Source organism: Poeciliopsis prolifica, unplaced genomic scaffold, assembly GCF_027474105.1.
Source record: "Poeciliopsis prolifica strain line A6 unplaced genomic scaffold, Auburn_PproV2 SCAFFOLD001, whole genome shotgun sequence".
Taxonomy (NCBI): domain Eukaryota; kingdom Metazoa; phylum Chordata; class Actinopteri; order Cyprinodontiformes; family Poeciliidae; genus Poeciliopsis; species Poeciliopsis prolifica.
Window position 1 is genome coordinate 3,514,017 of NW_026562376.1, and position 17,192 is coordinate 3,531,208.

Here is a 17,192-nt window from a genome sequence, read left to right on the forward strand (position 1 = left end):
CATTTACACTCTATAATCCTGTTTCCTTAATCACTTGTCTAGACATACACCGACAGAAAAACTGAGTGTCTGTTGATCTGAGAGGTGATTCAAGTGAACATACAAAACATGTTTCTAATGTGTTGTATTTAAGGTCTTGCAGGGCATGTAAGTGGTAGCATGAGCTAACAGAAATGATGAAGACATTTAAAAGAGGTCTACCAAAGTCCCTCCGAATCTAACCAGCTTAGATCTTGATAATATATACGCTTAGACAATATCATAAGGTCTGAGGTGGAGGTGCTCTTCATGTTCACTAAGTAGTGAACTATATAATAGTAGGAGATCGGAGGCAGCTGGTCCACTTTGTCTGACATGTTTCTGTTTTTTGACTAGATTTAGTTTGTGTTGGTTTCAGAGTCATGGTTCTCTGGGCTTTGTGCTGCGCTTGCCTACAAAGATGGCGCGAATCACTGCCAGTTGAGACTTGAGGGGCATCACTAGCATGTTGACAGACATGGAGTTAATCAGTTTAGTATACAGGAGGTTTTATATTGAAATATGCTGAAATGCTAATATTAACATTGGCTCACTTATTATATCAAATGATGAAATATTGCTGTTTTTTTAAGTGTCCCCATGAGAAAAGACTCACTCCACCAGACTCCGTGGTAAATTTGGTCTAGAACAGCCTCCAGACCCAAGTCCTGATTTGTATAAATATTTTAATAATAATGTTTTCAGTACCAGAACTTTCACACAACTGATATTTTTGAGCCCTGTCTGAGGACACATTTTGATTATTAGGTGTTATTATGATCAGTACTTGAGTATTTTAACAAATACATTTTGCTTAATTAAATGTGTTCAAGCTATGCTACTCTGAATGGAGGAATATTTACTCTGTATGTTGGGTTGCTCTATGGCAGTGGTTCCCAAAGATTTACAATAACCCCCCCCCCAAAAAATCAACTGGGCACACATCGTTCAAACAGACATAAACCTTCACACATATTTTGTTTTCAAACTCCACTGAAGTTTATTTCACACTTCAGGTTGTAACAAAACAAACAACAAACCATCTTTACAGTGAAACACTTTCGTGTAATATATATCTTTTTCATTCATCCATACAATTTCTTGCGCCGCCCCACACTTTGGGAACCACTACTCTGTGGATCACTTTTTAAAAACAAAAAACACTGCCATAAAATATTGTGCATCACTGCAGCGGCCGTCCCACCACATGAGAGCAGAGCAACCTAACCCTAACCCTAACCCTAACCCTAATCCTAACGTCCCTTTAATTTCTGAAAACCCCACCCATATGACTGCTGTCATATCGGTGGATAACAAAGCAGTATGTTTAGCAGGTGATGTTCATGTGAACAAAAACAAAAACACTTTCAGCACTTTGTGAATTTCCTCACAAACAGGCTGTTTAGACAACAGTGATGCAGTCCAGAACATTTACTGTAAATACTGGACTGAGTGGAAAGAGCCACTAGTGCTGCTTCCTACCGCTATTGTTTTCTTACACAAATTTATTTCCGTTCCTTTAATTAAACCTTATTTTAACAATGTTAAAACTAGTTTTAACATTTCTTGACTGAATGTTGTTCAAAAGATTTAAACAAGATTTCCTTCTCAGTCAAATACTCGAAACATCTCCGCTGTAGGACAACGTCAATCTGCTTCGATTCATGATTCCAAACTCGTTTTCCGCCTCCAGGGACTGATTTCCTCCGGAGGAGCGAGTTCTGGGAGCCTCCAGGAAATACAGCAAGTTTTATCCACATTTAAACACTTTGAATGAACATCTGTTTCCTGGTAAACACATTTATTATCCAGATATTTGGGGAATCCATCAATGTCTTTCAAATATGCCTCACATCTCCAGATACCTTTGAGGCAGGAGCCTTTTCTCTCCAGAAAGAATGAAATCCTGATAGAATAAACAGGCTTCAAATCACAAAACTGGCCTAAATCAGCAGCTCAAGTAAGAAAGAATATAGATTTGAAATCAAAAAAGCTTCATACTCAATAAATAAAATGATACGTTATTTAAAATCAGGCTTGGCTGAATTCCTATTCTGGAAAATATTCATGGTTTTTTTCCTTCAAACCACTTTTACATCTACAACTTTGTCTCCACATTTACAGTTTATTTATTGAAACATAGATATTTCTTTCTACCTTCATCCAGTGCATCTCTCACTGTTATAGGAATTACAATTTTCTGTCAAATTCCCCCAGAACACAGAACTCGCATTAAACCACTCATTTAGTGCTGTCTTTTTCATTTTTCATGTCTTCTTTTTAAAACCTTGTAGATGTATAAAAATGTACAAGTTTATCCACCAGAGGGTTCTGATATTCATGGACCATGACTGATTTTGACACCACATAGTTTTAATGCAGTAGCCTTTTGTTTGAGGGTTAAATTTGGCCTCCACTTCTCTCTGCGAGAGGCGGGAAATCGGGCAACCAGCGACTCGGCGTTCTCTGATTCTCTGGGTTTTGGATTGAAGTTGCATTAAAAGCATCACTTTAAAAGATTTTGCATAAAAATAAAAGCACCACAACCTTTAAATCTCCATCCCACAACTTTAACAAGCCTCAGCCAGAACAAATTAAATAAGTGTTAACATTTAGTTTGAAAGTGTTTACCATCTAAAATGTGGATCATTTTAGGAATATCACTTAAATACTAAAGAATTACCTGTGCTGCAAGTGAAAGTACCTTAAAAATCTCCTCTAAATTAAGTATCATAATTTTTTTAGATATTAGTGTTCAATCTCTCCCCGACCCATCAGTGAATATAAAACAATGAGGAATGATCTGTAAAAGAACAAAAAGATAAAGTCCCAAGTTAAATAGAAAATATTTTAAAATTCCTAAAAAAACAAACAAACCGAAAAACAAACCTTCACCATAAAAACTTGGTTTGATGAGTTTTAGTCTCGTCAAGTCAAACGATAAAAATCCACGATCCCCAACGCAGTTTTCTGCGACGCTCCGACCCCGGTCAGGAGGTAGGGGGCAGCAGTGAGCCGTGTGCGGCCAGGAATCACAACCTGATGGGGAACATGCCCTGGGTCAGCTGGAGGCGGAACAGGCGACAGTTGGCGATGCGCAGGGCGGCGCAGGCCGTTTTGGAGAGGTCGCTGGGTAACATGGGCTTGGTGCGGAACCACGTCCCGGTGCTGCGCCGAAACTCCCGGATGTAGTCGAAGCTCGTCCCTACGCACAACACAATGAAAGACAAGCTGTGGGTCAGCGAAGCGAGCGACCTGGAAAGCACCGCCTGCGGTTCTTTTTACCGACCCGTGTCCAGGTCTCCCACCACGTAGATGCTGGCCCCGATCGGAACCGCCCCGTAGACGAAGGAGGAGCTGGCCGGGATGCACAGGTTCTGGTCGTCCAGGAACATCCACCTGGACCAAAGCGTTCAGAAAACACGTCAACTTTTCACGCTCAGAACGTAACCCAGTTAGCAGAGTCGGGTAGTAACTAGTTTCAGTTCCTCAATCACAAAAAGTTCAACAGCTTTTCAGAAAAATAAAGAAATAAAAAATACATTTTTACTACACTGTACTTTTTACTTTTACTTGAGTAATTTTATCATGAATTGCTACTCGTATTTGAGAAAGTTTTTGTTAAAACTTCCTACGTTTTTTTTTATTGAAAGAAAATGATTTGGAAAAAATTTCTTTTGCCTTAAAACAACTTACAGTTATATTAAAACCATTTATCCCCGTCTTCGGAGGCTATGCTAACTAGCCTTAGCATTCATGACAAGGCTGGCAGTCGCATAGCAGAGAGCTACTGTGTGGGCACAATGAGCAGCTTGTTCACAACACTGATTGACAGCATTAAGACCCGCCTCCTAGCTGTGATTTGTTGTTTCTAGATAGCACTAGGAGACAGAGGATCTCGATCTATTCAGATTATCTGTGTCGTTTAAAACTGTCTCAACAACGTGACAATTTTATTTAAAAATTAAATTGTTACAAAAGTCACATACTACTGCTCTAATAACTGAAAATGATTTCATCACTGCCTCAGACGCCTCGCTGTTACTTATTGTATTTTTTCAGTTCCAGCGTAAAAGGGGGAAAATTTGACAAAACATTTTTACCTCCTGTTCAATAATAACTGACATTTCAAATCAAGCTTTTAGAACTGGACCTTCTCATCTCGTCGTGGTAGAACTCAGACTTGCAGGTCATCATCTGTCTTTGCTCGGGATTTTCGCTCTCTTGGCTTCTGACTCCGCCGAACACGTAGAGCTCCTGACCGACGCCGCAGGCCACCGAACCGAACCTGAGCGGGACGAAGTGCGTCAACAAACAGAGACAGATTATTAAAAGATTTAGTTACCTATGTCTTCAAGATCAGAAGTTTACATCCATTTCCTCAGGATTTGGTACCGTTTTGCCTCCAAACTGGATGCTGAGCTTTAATTTTCTGCTTGACTTTGTTTAAGACAGAAGATACGTTCGAGTTCATGCCAACATTTTCATTTGAATTCAATTTTGTCCCATTTTTCAAAGATGGCTGACCGTACATTTCCCTTTCACTAAGCAAAAAAAACACAACATAGATTGGCCGATAAATCTAATCAATCAAATTTTGGGCTTTTAAAGATTTAATTTTTGGAAAATGTGGGGTTTTTTTCATCAATGGACTCTTTGGGTTTCCGTAGTTCGGAGTGATGTCAGCGCGCACAGGGCCGCCATCTTGTTTACTTGGACTTCAAATTCAAGTCAACTCTTAGGACAAAATATCGCGACGAGGCAACAGTTTTAATTTTGAGAATAGAGTCAAATTAATACGAGGATAAACCGTTAAGATTACCAGAATAAAGTTGTAAAATTAGAAGAAAAACTAGTTTTATTGAGAAATTAAACACAAGAAATACCCCCAAATTAAAATTCTGTAATGTTGAACATTTTGTGAAGTTATACTTTGTTATAAATTTTACAAATAAAAATAACTAATACACAAAATAATCAAATTATTATTGTTATCAGGAGTTGAAAAGGACAGTGCAAACAATCAAGTCTATTTAGAAGAAAACCACATGAACTGAGCTGGTCTACATCAGATCTTTATGACTGATTAAATAGTCTTTTCTCGTAATTTTAAGATGTTGTTCAGGTAAAATAGTGCCTTTATTCTGCTAATATTAAGTCTATATTCTTGTAATTAAAGCTTCTAATAGCATGGCTTTAATACTTTGTCACACAACTTACAAAGGAGATATTGAAATAAAATTGAAAATATTTTCTGTCATTTATAATCTCTTATTTGTTGTTGAAATCCAAACACCTGACACTTGTGACATGACTTGTCTTGACCCAACAGTCACGTACAGTCACCACATCCTGCACTTCCTGTTTAGTTTCTGTTTCTCTCAACTCAGAGAATTCAATCAAAGCTGAATGTGAGTTGGAATAAAATTTCATAATTCACGAGGTTGAATATTTCTGACTACAAAAGTTAGAGAAACTAAACCGATTTGAGTCATTTTAGTTGAACAACCCAGATCAGTGTGAAACTTCAAAACAAAGGTTTTGAAGTTTCACAACACATGTTTTTAAGTTTCACAAAACATGTGTTGTGAAACTTCAAAACACATTAAAAATATCTCAATAATTTTTATTTGCATGATTCATTGTTTCTTTCTTTTCTTTTTCCCTCCTACAAAAATCTGGATGACAAAAGCCTTCAGTCTGTTTACAGAAACTTCATGATTCATTTAGTTTGTTGTTTCTGTTTTGTTTGTTTATTTTGGATATTTAAAATGTTTAAGTGTTAAATGTAGATTACAATTTACACTTTATTGATCTTTGAGAATGTTTTCTTACATTTTTTGCCATTACCATTATATTACTTCAAAATGGTCTCAAAAAACAATCCTATTGTTCATCACAATAATTTTCTGGTCCAGAAACATTTGTTACTATTGCCTACTTCAAGAAACCATAAAAACATTTCTACATGTGATATTTAAAAGTTGAAATGATGAGTTTCTGATCTGATGAGTGACTAAAAACAAGATCTTAAAGTTCAGCCTCACGAATGAGTGCAGTTGAAAAGTAAAGGAGTGTGTGAATCAGGTTATGGAGGAAACGTAAAAACCACAGATATGAGCTGGGATGTGGTTATTCAAAGAAACCCCTCAAAAAAACAACCTGCTGCGGCTTGAATAGGTAAGAATTGGATGATGATGATTGAAACCCAAAAACTCTGGTTCAGTTGCTGGTTTGCATCAACGCCACGGCAGATGAGAAGAAGAAGAAGAGTTTCCCAGGCTGAGTGCAGCGTGACTCGACAGTGGCAGCATCGTGTGTCAGCGTGGATGTGGCGCGGCGCTGCTCAAGCTAACGCTAATCTATCCAGAATTGCAACAGAAGCTTCCTTTCATTTCCTGTTGAGCAACTTGTGCTTGCGCGCGGCGTCGCGGCCGGCGGTCACCTGACGGGGTCACGCTTACCGTCTCTCCTTCAGAGGACACAGGCCCGTCCACTGCTGGGTTTTTGGGTCAAAGCTTTCCACAGAGTCAAAGAGTTTCCCGTAGGAGCCGCCGCCGATGGCGTAGATCTTCTTATTCATCGAGGCGTAGCATCCCACCTAACGGCAAAAAATTTAATCTGTGTTTTTTTTTATTTACTTAGCTGCAGCATACACTCTGAAAACACCAAACACAAAAACAGCAGTGGTGGCCTGCGTCTGCTAAAAGCAGAAGTAATGGTTTTGTTTGACTAACTTTGAAAGCATTTAGCACACTTAGCTTCCCCTAAGAAGCAGCATTGAGCATTTATGCTCCACAAATCTGTAGCAAACTTCCAGAAAACTGCAAAATAGCTGAAACACTGAGTGCCTTTAAACCTAGACTAAAACTCACCCCTTCAGATTTTCTTTTGAATCGTAGTAAATGAAACCAACATTAACCAACGATAACCAACATTTTTTATGTGTGTTGATGCAGATGTTGCTTGTGCATCATATTTATGGACGTACTGGAAACACAATAACAAAAAGGTTCCATGGCAGAACTTTTGTATATTTGTATAAAAACTAGAAATGAACTGTGTTAATGTTTTTAATATATTAAAATCTATGTACTTAATCGAAATTAAGGCATTAAAATCCCTACATAAATTATTGACTCAGAGTTGTTTAAATAATTCTTGCTGGCACAAGGTAAAGCTAAATATTTTTTTAAAATAATAAAATCTGGCATTTTTCACTTCACAACAGCAAACTAAAATGAAATTAAAATGAAATTAAATTTAGTCCTAAAGTCTAGTTCTCCTTTTAGTGGCTCAGAAATAAACAAAGTCACAGGAAAATGTTACAACATCATGTAGGTCATAGTTTTATCAAGTAAGGCTGTAAAGCTCAGCAGCAGTCTGTGGTGCTGGTTCACATGATCTCCTAACATGAAGTCGTTCTGTCACAATAATTATCTTTTATTTCAAAGAAACAGAAAAGAAACGTCACTAAGAGGAGCTTCAGCCGGAACAAGTTCAGAGAACAAAAGTAAAAGAAACTGATATAAAAGCAAAATAAAAATATGATAAGATACCGCCACACATACGCTGACTGGGCCCTGAGACCGTCCTGCTGTTTCTGACAGACGATGCAAGAATAAGAAATTACACACTCAACCAGAAATTACGGAAAAAAAAGTCAATGAGTCACATTGTAGCTTTACGTTTGAGCGGGATTTTTTGTTTTTAAATCAGTGACTGTGGAACATTTTTCTGTAATCAGTAATGTCTATAAATAGTTTATTTTTATTTAGGAAGTATTAAATACTTGATAACATAAGTAATGTTTTCTTTTTGAGGAACTCTTCGAAGGTGTTACAGCGCCCCCTGCAGGTCACAGAGGAGAACTTTCACATAACTGCTCATGCTCACCATCAAAAAATCATAATATATATGTATATTTATATATATATTGATACATATATTATAATATATATTTAGTGTCATATGTTTATTATTTATTTAAATGTTTTTATTGTGTGTAAGTTTATTTTAAATTATTAAAAGTTTATAAACTGTAAATAATTCAACCTTGTTTTTCGGTTTTGCTTTTACATATTCATACTTAAAATTGAGAACAAGCTGGAACCAAAGTCAAATTCCTGGTTTGTGTGCAGAAAACTTCAACAAAGCTGATATTTAAATTCTGTTCAACAAATTATCTTTGGTAATTTAATCTAATTATATGTATGAACATGTTACCTTTACATCTAATTCACAATGAATAACAATATTAAAGAATCAAGGTTTTGCAATGGTCCTGATCTTATTTTATGTTGATGTGTAAAATTTATAGTCACTGAATCTCAAAGAACTGAATCAACGTTGGAAAGAAGAGAAGTTCTCCTCGATTACCTTCCGCATCATCGTCATGCTCGTCTGCATCTTCCAGGTGCTGAAATGTGGGTCAAAAACCTCCACCGCGGTCAGCGCCAGGTCTTCGGTTTCTCCTCCCAGCACGTAGATCAGCCCGTCCACCTCCACCACGCCGAAGTTCTGACGAGGCTGCAAGCATCAGACAGGACACAGATATTATTAAAACCGGTATTTGTGTGCAAAAACTGACAAGGTGCTTAAAACTGGGAAAGCTGTGACTCCCATCATAACCAAATCAGAAAGAAAAAGGTGCTAAAGTCAGTAAAAATCAGTGCAAACACTGCAAAAACAGATTCTTACAAAGTATTTATGTCCAGCAAACATCTTAAGACAAAACTAACATAAAAGTAAATTTTCAACAAGTCATAGAAACTTGTCTTAGGTAAATAATTCATTAATATTGATTTAAAAGTGACAAGTTTTACAAGCAGATTTCTTCCTCTAAAACGAGGGAAATTGTTTTGCTGTGAGAAAATCTTCAAGCAGAACTAGTCCTTTGTAATCAACATTTATAAATGATTTCAATGCAAAGTTGACAATTTAATGCAACATTTAATGCAAAGTTGCATTAAAAACCCATTAAGTGTGCTGACTTGGCATTAAAAATGTCATTATTTACTTAGTGACACTTCATGACAACAGTCATAAACATGTCTGAAGACTCCATGCTCATGACAGATTGATATGAATCTTAAACACACCCCTTCAAAAAAAGTGCAACCAAAAACTCCTATATTCTGCTGCCTTTTCACTTGCAAACTAGTTTGTCTTACTAAGATAATTGCACCAGAAACTAGGCAAAAATAAACGTTTGCTGCTTTTTATTGCGATTTCACTTTAAAAGCAATAATGACACCTTGTGGTCAAAAGGTGCAGAAACAAGCCATTTGGATGTCTATGGAAGTTGACAACAATCAATAATCTCTCAGATTAGCAGCTGTCGGTACCTGCAGCATCGGGGGGATGGGGCTCCAGGAGTTGGAGTCCGGGTCGTATTTCTCTCCAGTGTCCAGGATCGTGCCGTTTTCATCTGTTCCCCCCATCACAAACAGGAAGCCCTCTGACACACAGGAAACAGCCACGTCAACCACCCACCTGCTGCTCTGCTCAAAGGATGCAAGTTATCGATTAATCAATTTGTCTAATTTAATCGAAAGACGGTTAATTGATAAGCAGAGTTTTGTCTTGTGTTAAGAGAACCGACAGTATTTCCATAACATGACGGGTTCCATTTTAGCAATATGCTGAAATACAATATATATATATATATATATATATATATATATATATATATATATATATATATATATATATATATATATACACACACACACACACAATGTGACAGGAAAAGAAAAACATATCACCACCTCCCTAAAATAATAAAACAATTTTTTGCCTGAAACATCTTTTGGAAAAAAAGATGTGGTGATTCTTTATTTTAGGAGGTGACTATATTTGAAACACATGAACAGACATATTCAGAGAACTTTTGTGCTCCTGAAGAAATGTTAAAAATTCATGAAGTGTTTTAACTCACAAAAGAAAAATCAACATTGCTAATTGGCAACATGTTATTTTTCCATTTTAAAACAGAACCGAATAAAGTGCATTTTTCATCAGACGACCGATTCTGTTTTGACTGTTCCGCCATCTTTGTTTCTGTATCAAAGGCTCTGCAGAAGGAGAACCAGTGGCGCCCCCTGCTGGATGGCGGACAAACTACAACACTAAAAGAAGGTCTGGCAGACATTATTATTTTTAGTTAATCCATCGAAACTGATTTTAATTTTAAAAAGTATTAATTGCAAGTCTTTCTATTCAGAACAGATTCCGAAGGAGCACTAACCTGCGGCGACCACGCCGTGGCCCAGACGGGCCAAGCTCATCGGCTGCAGCTCGATCCACTTCTGCCTGTTGGCGTCGTACAGTGGGCACATGCAGCGCGTCACGGCGGTGGGCTTCCTGGTTCTGTTCGGGGTGAAACAGTCGATCAGACGGAGATCCCTGACTGCATCACATCTGAAATACACCTCTCATAATTCTGTTCAAAAGTAACATTCCTCAAATGTTCTTCAAATGTTCCACAAAAACAATAAAAACACACAAACAACCAAAATCATTAATGAAATAGATCATAATAACTGTCAGCAAAATTGCTCTTGAAAAAATATTAATCTGAAAGAAAATTAATGGGATAATTTTAATTTCCAATCATTAAGACAGGCTGAGTGAGGAGCCAAACAGCTCCCAACGTGTTTCTGTGTAGTTCTGCAGTACGTTGTGATCCAACTTGAAGATTTCTACCTTCGATCTTCTCCCCCTACAAGGACGATGCATTCAGAGTAACCTCGGGGTTTGAAGGCGGTCAGCATCGCCTCGCCCTGCGGCGGATCCTCCGTCAGAACCTTCTGGCAGAACTCCCTGATCACCTCCCTCATCAGCGGCTCTGCCATGGACTGATCACATGACACAAAGTAAACATCTAAAACACAAAAACTAATTTAACTTCATCGCTTTATGTGAAAATAATCACCAGGAAACTATGGCTGCAGTTCAGTGTCTGCTGGAGGTGATGGAGTTTATATTCTTTATTTATATTCTTAGAACATTAATTAACCTTCAGATTATTGAGGATTAGAAACTTGAAATGGCACATAAGAATCTACAGATACTAATGTGCAAAATGCTGTTTGCAGCAGCACCTGTTCTCTCAGGTAGCTCTGGTCCAAGCCCTGCATCCACAGGGCCGACATCACTTCCTTCATATGGACCTGAAGACACAGAAACAAAAAACTGAAGGAAAACAACCAGACCCGTCACAATAAATCAATTAATTATGGGATTAATTTATTATTTAGTGTCTCTTTTCTCTCTTTCTACCAAAAATTGAATGTTAAAAGTCTTCAGTCTGATACTTTGGTCTCAACTAGGCTCTTTTTTGGGGACAATTTTGTTTACAGACACTACATGATTCATTTTATTTGTTGTTTTATTTATTTATTTTGCCAGGTCATGCCTGCACATTTGCAGTTGGCAATCATCGGCCCACTGTTACTAACTCAGCGTCTTTCTTGTTATATTTAGCAAAATTTCAGAGAAAAAAATTGGAATTGGCATGGCAGGCTTTTCAAAGATCGATAATTGGTGATTGGCCAGAACCTTGCAATCGGTGCACCCCTACTCAAAACGGCATTATCATCGTTTATCACATTAATATCCAGCAAAATTTATCATCAGCTGGAAATCAGCCATGGAGAACGTGAAGCTTCCTCACCCTGCGGTCGTCCGGGTCATGGGCGAACCATCGCACAGCGGCCTCCAGCACGTGCTTCTCGTTGCCCACGTTGAGCTTCTCCATGCTCAGCAGTTCGCACAGCCGGCTGTGGGGAAGTTCCCTGAACTCCTCGGTGAGCACCACGTCACGAAAATGCGTCTGCAGGAAGTCCGTGGCGACGTAGTGGACGTGCTGCAGGCAGTAATGCAGCGAGAAGAGGCGAATGCCGATGCAGTTCTCTGCCGTGATGCAGCTCTCCAGGAACTGGCAGCAGAGCAGCTTCAGGTCGGTCATGAGCAGCAGGTCGGAAGCCTGCACCATGTCCTGGACGGTGTCCTCGCTCAGGGTGATCTGGGAATACGAAACAAATCCAACAGCTGTACTGCTGTTTCATGATTCTGCTTTACAGAGAATAAAACTGTTAAAATTCAGCTTCTCTGAAAAATTCTAACATCGTACATCATTAGAGCAGCAACTAACAGTTATTTCAGTGATCGATAAATTGATTATTCTGATGATTAATCAAATAAAAAATGCCACTAAATCAATAGATTTATCAGATAGTAAAATGACAGTCCAAAGTCTTTTTTTAAGTTTTGGATCTTTAGTAATTTATAGATTTTATAAAAATCTGTCTGTTACCGTAAAGTCATAGTAAATAAATTTTTGCATTTTAAATTTTATATATTTTGTGACCTGCTAGTAGTTTAAATGTCAGTTTTGTCCCCAGGAGCAACAACTTTGGACATGACGGGAGCATCACAAAAACATCTTTGCACTAATTTTTCCCATCTTTCTGACCTTAATATCTTGTTGTTGTTGTTGTTTTTTTTGTTTTGTTTTTTCACATAATCATGTATAGATTAAACAGATGAGAGAAGACGATGCATTTTAAGATGAAAAGCTGGGAATCACCTCCCCACTGAAGATGTAGTCCAGGATCTGTTTCATGATGGCCATGGGGACTCCCTGCAGTTCAATTCTGTAGGTTGATCCATCTTCTTTAGGAGGATTGTAGTTCAATTTGGTCCTAAAACAAAATTATTCACAGCAGAATATGCCACAACATGAAATAAAAGCTGCCTGGAATCACTCCCAGCTAAAGAAAGTGAACACACCCATCATGCCACAAACACAACAAATGACCGACCAGCTGTGTGCAGGAGGAGGGTCTGACCTGATGTAAGGGCTGGCTGCAGCCAGGATGTTTTTCTGCACTGGGAGCTCCTCTCCATCCACCACAAGGAGCGCATCGTGGAAGCTTTGCTCCTGCCAGAAGGTCCGAAGAACTCTCAGGAGCTTCTGGGAGTGCTGCGGATCCGAAACCGTCAAACCGGGATCACCGGATGTGGCGTTCGGCATGTCTGGACTTGGGACAGATCTCCTTCTGTCAAGAGAAGCGTGCACACGTGTTTCATAAGCGTTTTCTAATTAATGCTGTTAGTATGTTTATCTATTACCAAGCCGAATACTTTGTACAAGCACCACTATTAAAAATAACAAAGATGTATTTTCTATAAGCAGCGCATTCAGGTGCTGCGAGCTGGAACTTATTAAAGTAACCAGTTTTCAAATCAAGTTTGGCAGGAAAAGCTACGCTAGCAGCAAAACAGTCTACAGTTTAGATGAACGGCTCCGACACGGGCTAAAACAACACGCTATAGTTTTCTATTAGAATATTTACTTGTTGTAAAGTCTTGCCTGATGTTTTCTTTGTGTTTTCGTATTTTTGGGCTCAGGGAGTGCCCCGGACTGCACTCAGAACACCATGAATCACTAAAAGGTTGGAAGGCGACGTTACAGGCATGTGTTACATGCTGCATTCAGGAACATAGGACAAAACTGGACGAGATGTACACCAGAATGTATAATTAGAACAATAATGAATGAAATGTGTATTTATCAGTACATATAAATACTCAACAAAACTACTCATTTACACTAATAATTGGTGAGAAATTTATGTGAAAAGGCGTCTACAAGTTCGCGTAATGCATTTGTCTTGGATTCTTGAACGTCTCCTGAAATGGGCGGAAAGAGTTCAGGTAAACGCGTCCCACCAATAAGCTTAATGCAAACTTTATGTATAAACAAATAAATAAATAAACAAATAAACAAATCAAAAAATGATACAAGAGCCGGCTGTCATTCGTGACTTTATTTCATTCATCCACTATTTAGAGAGGTATTTACAATGTTAAAGAAACTTGCAAGGAAAATAAAAGAAAAATGTTTCTGGCATCTTGTCAAATATCCAGACAAACATCGTCTTCTTTTGTGATCCTCTTCTAGCTCTGTCATATTTCCCAGCAGAAACTCCCTTCACAGTTTAGGTTTGAATACTTTTAGAGGTTTAAAACAAAATTTTGAATGAATAATTTAATTATACTGGGAATGTTTTTATTGTTGTTGTTCATAAATGCAGACTTTTAAAACTTAATCCAAATTTATGTAAATTGAGCCGTTTCTTCTTTGAACCAAAATCAAATGAATAAATTTTTCAACAACTTTGTAATCTGATTAATAACTTTTATTTGTTGTAAACCTCCATATTTGGGTCTGTGTCGCATTATTCTATATTATTTTAAATACGCGCAACTCAATCTGTGAAATCATAAACTTTGTATTAATATTGTTGCCTTGTTTTGTTTGTAAACTGATGTTTAAATGAAGCTTTTTAAAAAAGCAAGTTATTATGGAGGAACCTATTTTATGTACTTAAAGTTTCCTGTCGGAAGCTACTCACAGGCGCACACCGTCAAGCTAAAAACAAACTCCACAAATGCCCCCCTGGAGCAAACTGACCCCCTGGATAGAGAACCTGATCCTGAGCTACGGGAGCGGGGATGAGTCGGGCAGCCAGCTGAGGGCTCATGTCATCGGGGTGGGTCAGATGACCCAGTCCCAGGCTCGGGGTTCCGATGGCCCGACGGGGCTGCTATTCCTGTCCGACGGAGAGTTCAAGATCCCGGCCGTGCTCACCGCCTCCGGCTGGGAGCAGCTCCAGGAGAAGGAGGACCGGGAGTGCTTCAGCAGCCTCCTGAACACCACCGTGTGCCTGCAGGACTACCGGCTCCGGTTCCACATGGACCCGGAACAGACCAAGAGCCGGTTCTTCCTGTCAGTGGGAGAGCTGGCCACCACCGCGGCGGGTCCAGTTAAAGACAACACTCCCTGCTGCACCAGCTCGGCCTCGGTCCGGATGAAGATCTGCAGAACCTGGAGGTCCCTTCTTGGCCAGGAAGACTCTCAGCGAAGCCAGGCCGGACTGGAACTGTCCGAACTGCTAGGAGAGTGGCAGCACGACTGCCTGCAGACAGTGCTGCGGGACATCCGGGAGAGACTGCTGGCTATGAGGAACCCCCGACCCTCCACCTCTGCTCACACCCCGCCTCCGAACTGGACCAGGTGGGACCTGGACCGGGTCAGGTACAAGGGGGAGCCGAGCTTCACCGTCCCCGTGGAGCTGCTTCTCATGCCGGATGAGCGCAGGGAACGGGCTAGCTCTGGAGAGGACGTGGCGTGGCAGATAACCGATCCCGCAGGTCAGTAACGCACTCTATGGATTCATAGGGGCGCCAGGGTTAGAAGGGCGCCAAACAGCAAAATATCAAAAATATATTTTTGAATTTTAATAATTATTTCTTGTCAGCTTAAAAGTCATAATTCTGTGGCCCTAATCCTTTTATGTACGAGTATGAGAGCCATACTAATAAAAATAAAATATAAAAAATGAAAGGATAGTCAAAAGATTGCAAGAATAAACTCCTGAGAATAGTGATAATACTACCAGTATAAAGTTGAAATAAGAAAAAAGTCATATTATCACAAGTATAAAGTCATATTACCAGAACAAAGTCACTTTATTGTCATAATGTTATTACAACTTTATGTTTGTATTTATTACAAACATAAAGTTTGTAATAACTTTATGTTTGTAATAAACTTTATGTTTGTATTTATTTCTGTATTATTTTTAGCGTGTTCCTAATACCACTTCATAGTATCTGACAGCTGTTTCTGCATTCAAAATCCCCACTGGGTGCCATATTGTGACTGGATACCTGAGAAAGTACTTACCTCGTCCTTCCAGCAGGTGGCGATCCAGGACAGAATGAGGGAGACGCGGGGGTCTCGGGAGAAGCGGGGGACTTGGGAGAAGCGGGGGACTCGGGAGAAGCTGGGGTCTCGGGAGAAGCGGGGGACTCGGGAGAAGCGGGGGACTCGGGAGAAGCAGGGGACTCGGGAGAAGCAGGGGTCTCGGGAGAAGCGGGGGACTCGGGAGAAGCCGGGGACGCGGGTGACCATCCCCTTCCTTTGATGGAGGACATGGCTCCTTTCCCAGACCCCACCGCCCTGCTTTCCGCCAACCCCTGGGACATGTTCCCCTCTCTGGGAATCAGCCCTTGCACCTCCGAGTCGTCCCCGGAGTCCACCCCGAAACTGGACTCTGCTGCCGTGATAACCAGCACCCGACTTCCGGTTGCCAGCACCCAGCTTCCGGTTCCCAGCTTCCTCCCTCCGTACCAAAACCAACCCGCCGCCAGCTTCCCACCGAGCTCCTCATCAGTCACCGTGAGCCCACCAGAACCTCCTGTCTCAGACGGAACCGACACCGTTCCGGGAAGCTATCGGAAGCCCAAGAGGAAGCGATGCGAGGCGGAACAACAACAACAACAACAACAAGAGGAGGAGGAGGAAGTAAGTGGGAGTCCGCCATCTTGGCTCTTTGACTCCCAGATTGGATCTTCCAGAAGCGAGGACAGTCCAAAACAGACCGGACCCGCCCCGAAAAAGACCCCAGGCACTCACGGCGACGGCAGACCGTTCTCCTACAAATACAGAGTGTCGGGTCAGAACCTCCTGGACTTCAGCCGGTTCCGAGTGGCTGCGTCTCTGCTCCACTGGGCCCTGCGGTACCTGTTGCCTCCGAAACCAACAGAGGATCCGCACAGCGTCGAATTATTGGACTAAAGTACCGAACTCCTGCAGATTGGACTCGTCTGTCGTGTTTATTACCAAAAAAGCCCAACATTTCTTCTACATTTGGTTTCTTGTTTTGTATTTAGTGTCGTTTGTAAAATTACACACAAAAAATAAAAGCAAATTTTGATTTATTTCTAATGTCAGAGAAAAAAACTGGTTAATTTATTAAGTCATGTTTTCACCATTTTATTCATGTTTCTAAATGTCCAAATATTTACCTTCCAAACTAAACATTTATCTTTTAATGTAAATATTTAGTTTGGCAGGTGAATATTTAGTTCCCAAATAAAGTTTTAAGCTTCAGCTTAAAAATTAGCTTTCCAACTAAACATTTATCTTAAATATATTTAATATTTAAATATTCTGTTGGACAAAATATTTATTTTGGAAGTAAATTTTTGAATTACATATTTTGCAATAGTTTTAAAACTAAATATTTAATTCACCAACTACATATTTTACTCTTAATTTAAATATTTACATTGGCACTAAAAAGTTTGGAAGCTAAATA

The 17,192-nt window shown here is 39.6% G+C and overlaps 2 protein-coding genes across 4 annotated transcripts; one reads left to right on the forward strand and one right to left on the reverse strand.

Annotated features, from left to right (window-relative positions):
* Positions 1–840: 840 nt before the first annotated feature.
* On the reverse strand, positions 841–13,667 carry gan (gigaxonin). Of its 2 annotated transcripts, XR_008606740.1 has the most exons (14): positions 13,380–13,667; positions 12,873–13,082; positions 12,611–12,725; positions 11,696–12,046; positions 11,124–11,192; positions 10,726–10,877; positions 10,268–10,389; positions 9,366–9,478; positions 8,398–8,547; positions 6,483–6,619; positions 4,172–4,306; positions 3,308–3,417; positions 2,914–3,223; positions 841–2,821 (listed from the first exon to the last, which is right to left on the reverse strand). XR_008606740.1 is itself a non-coding variant. In XM_055042414.1 (13 exons), exons 2-13 carry the CDS (start codon positions 13,055–13,057, stop codon positions 3,051–3,053), a joined length of 1,812 nt encoding a protein of 603 aa, XP_054898389.1. In that variant the 5' UTR covers positions 13,058–13,082; positions 13,380–13,667; the 3' UTR covers positions 841–3,050. The 2 variants fall into 2 exon arrangements, 1 of the variants encoding a protein (XP_054898389.1); XM_055042414.1 differs by having other exon boundaries at positions 841–3,223.
* Positions 13,668–14,454: 787 nt separating this feature from the next.
* acd (ACD shelterin complex subunit and telomerase recruitment factor) lies at positions 14,455–16,812 on the forward strand. Of its 2 annotated transcripts, none has more exons than XM_055042592.1 (2): positions 14,455–15,240; positions 15,789–16,812. In XM_055042592.1, exons 1-2 carry the CDS (start codon positions 14,478–14,480, stop codon positions 16,667–16,669), a joined length of 1,644 nt encoding a protein of 547 aa, XP_054898567.1. In that variant the 5' UTR covers positions 14,455–14,477; the 3' UTR covers positions 16,670–16,812. The 2 variants fall into 2 exon arrangements, with proteins under 2 accessions (XP_054898567.1, XP_054898651.1); XM_055042676.1 differs by having other exon boundaries at positions 15,792–16,812.
* The last annotated feature ends 380 nt before the right edge of the window (positions 16,813–17,192 follow it).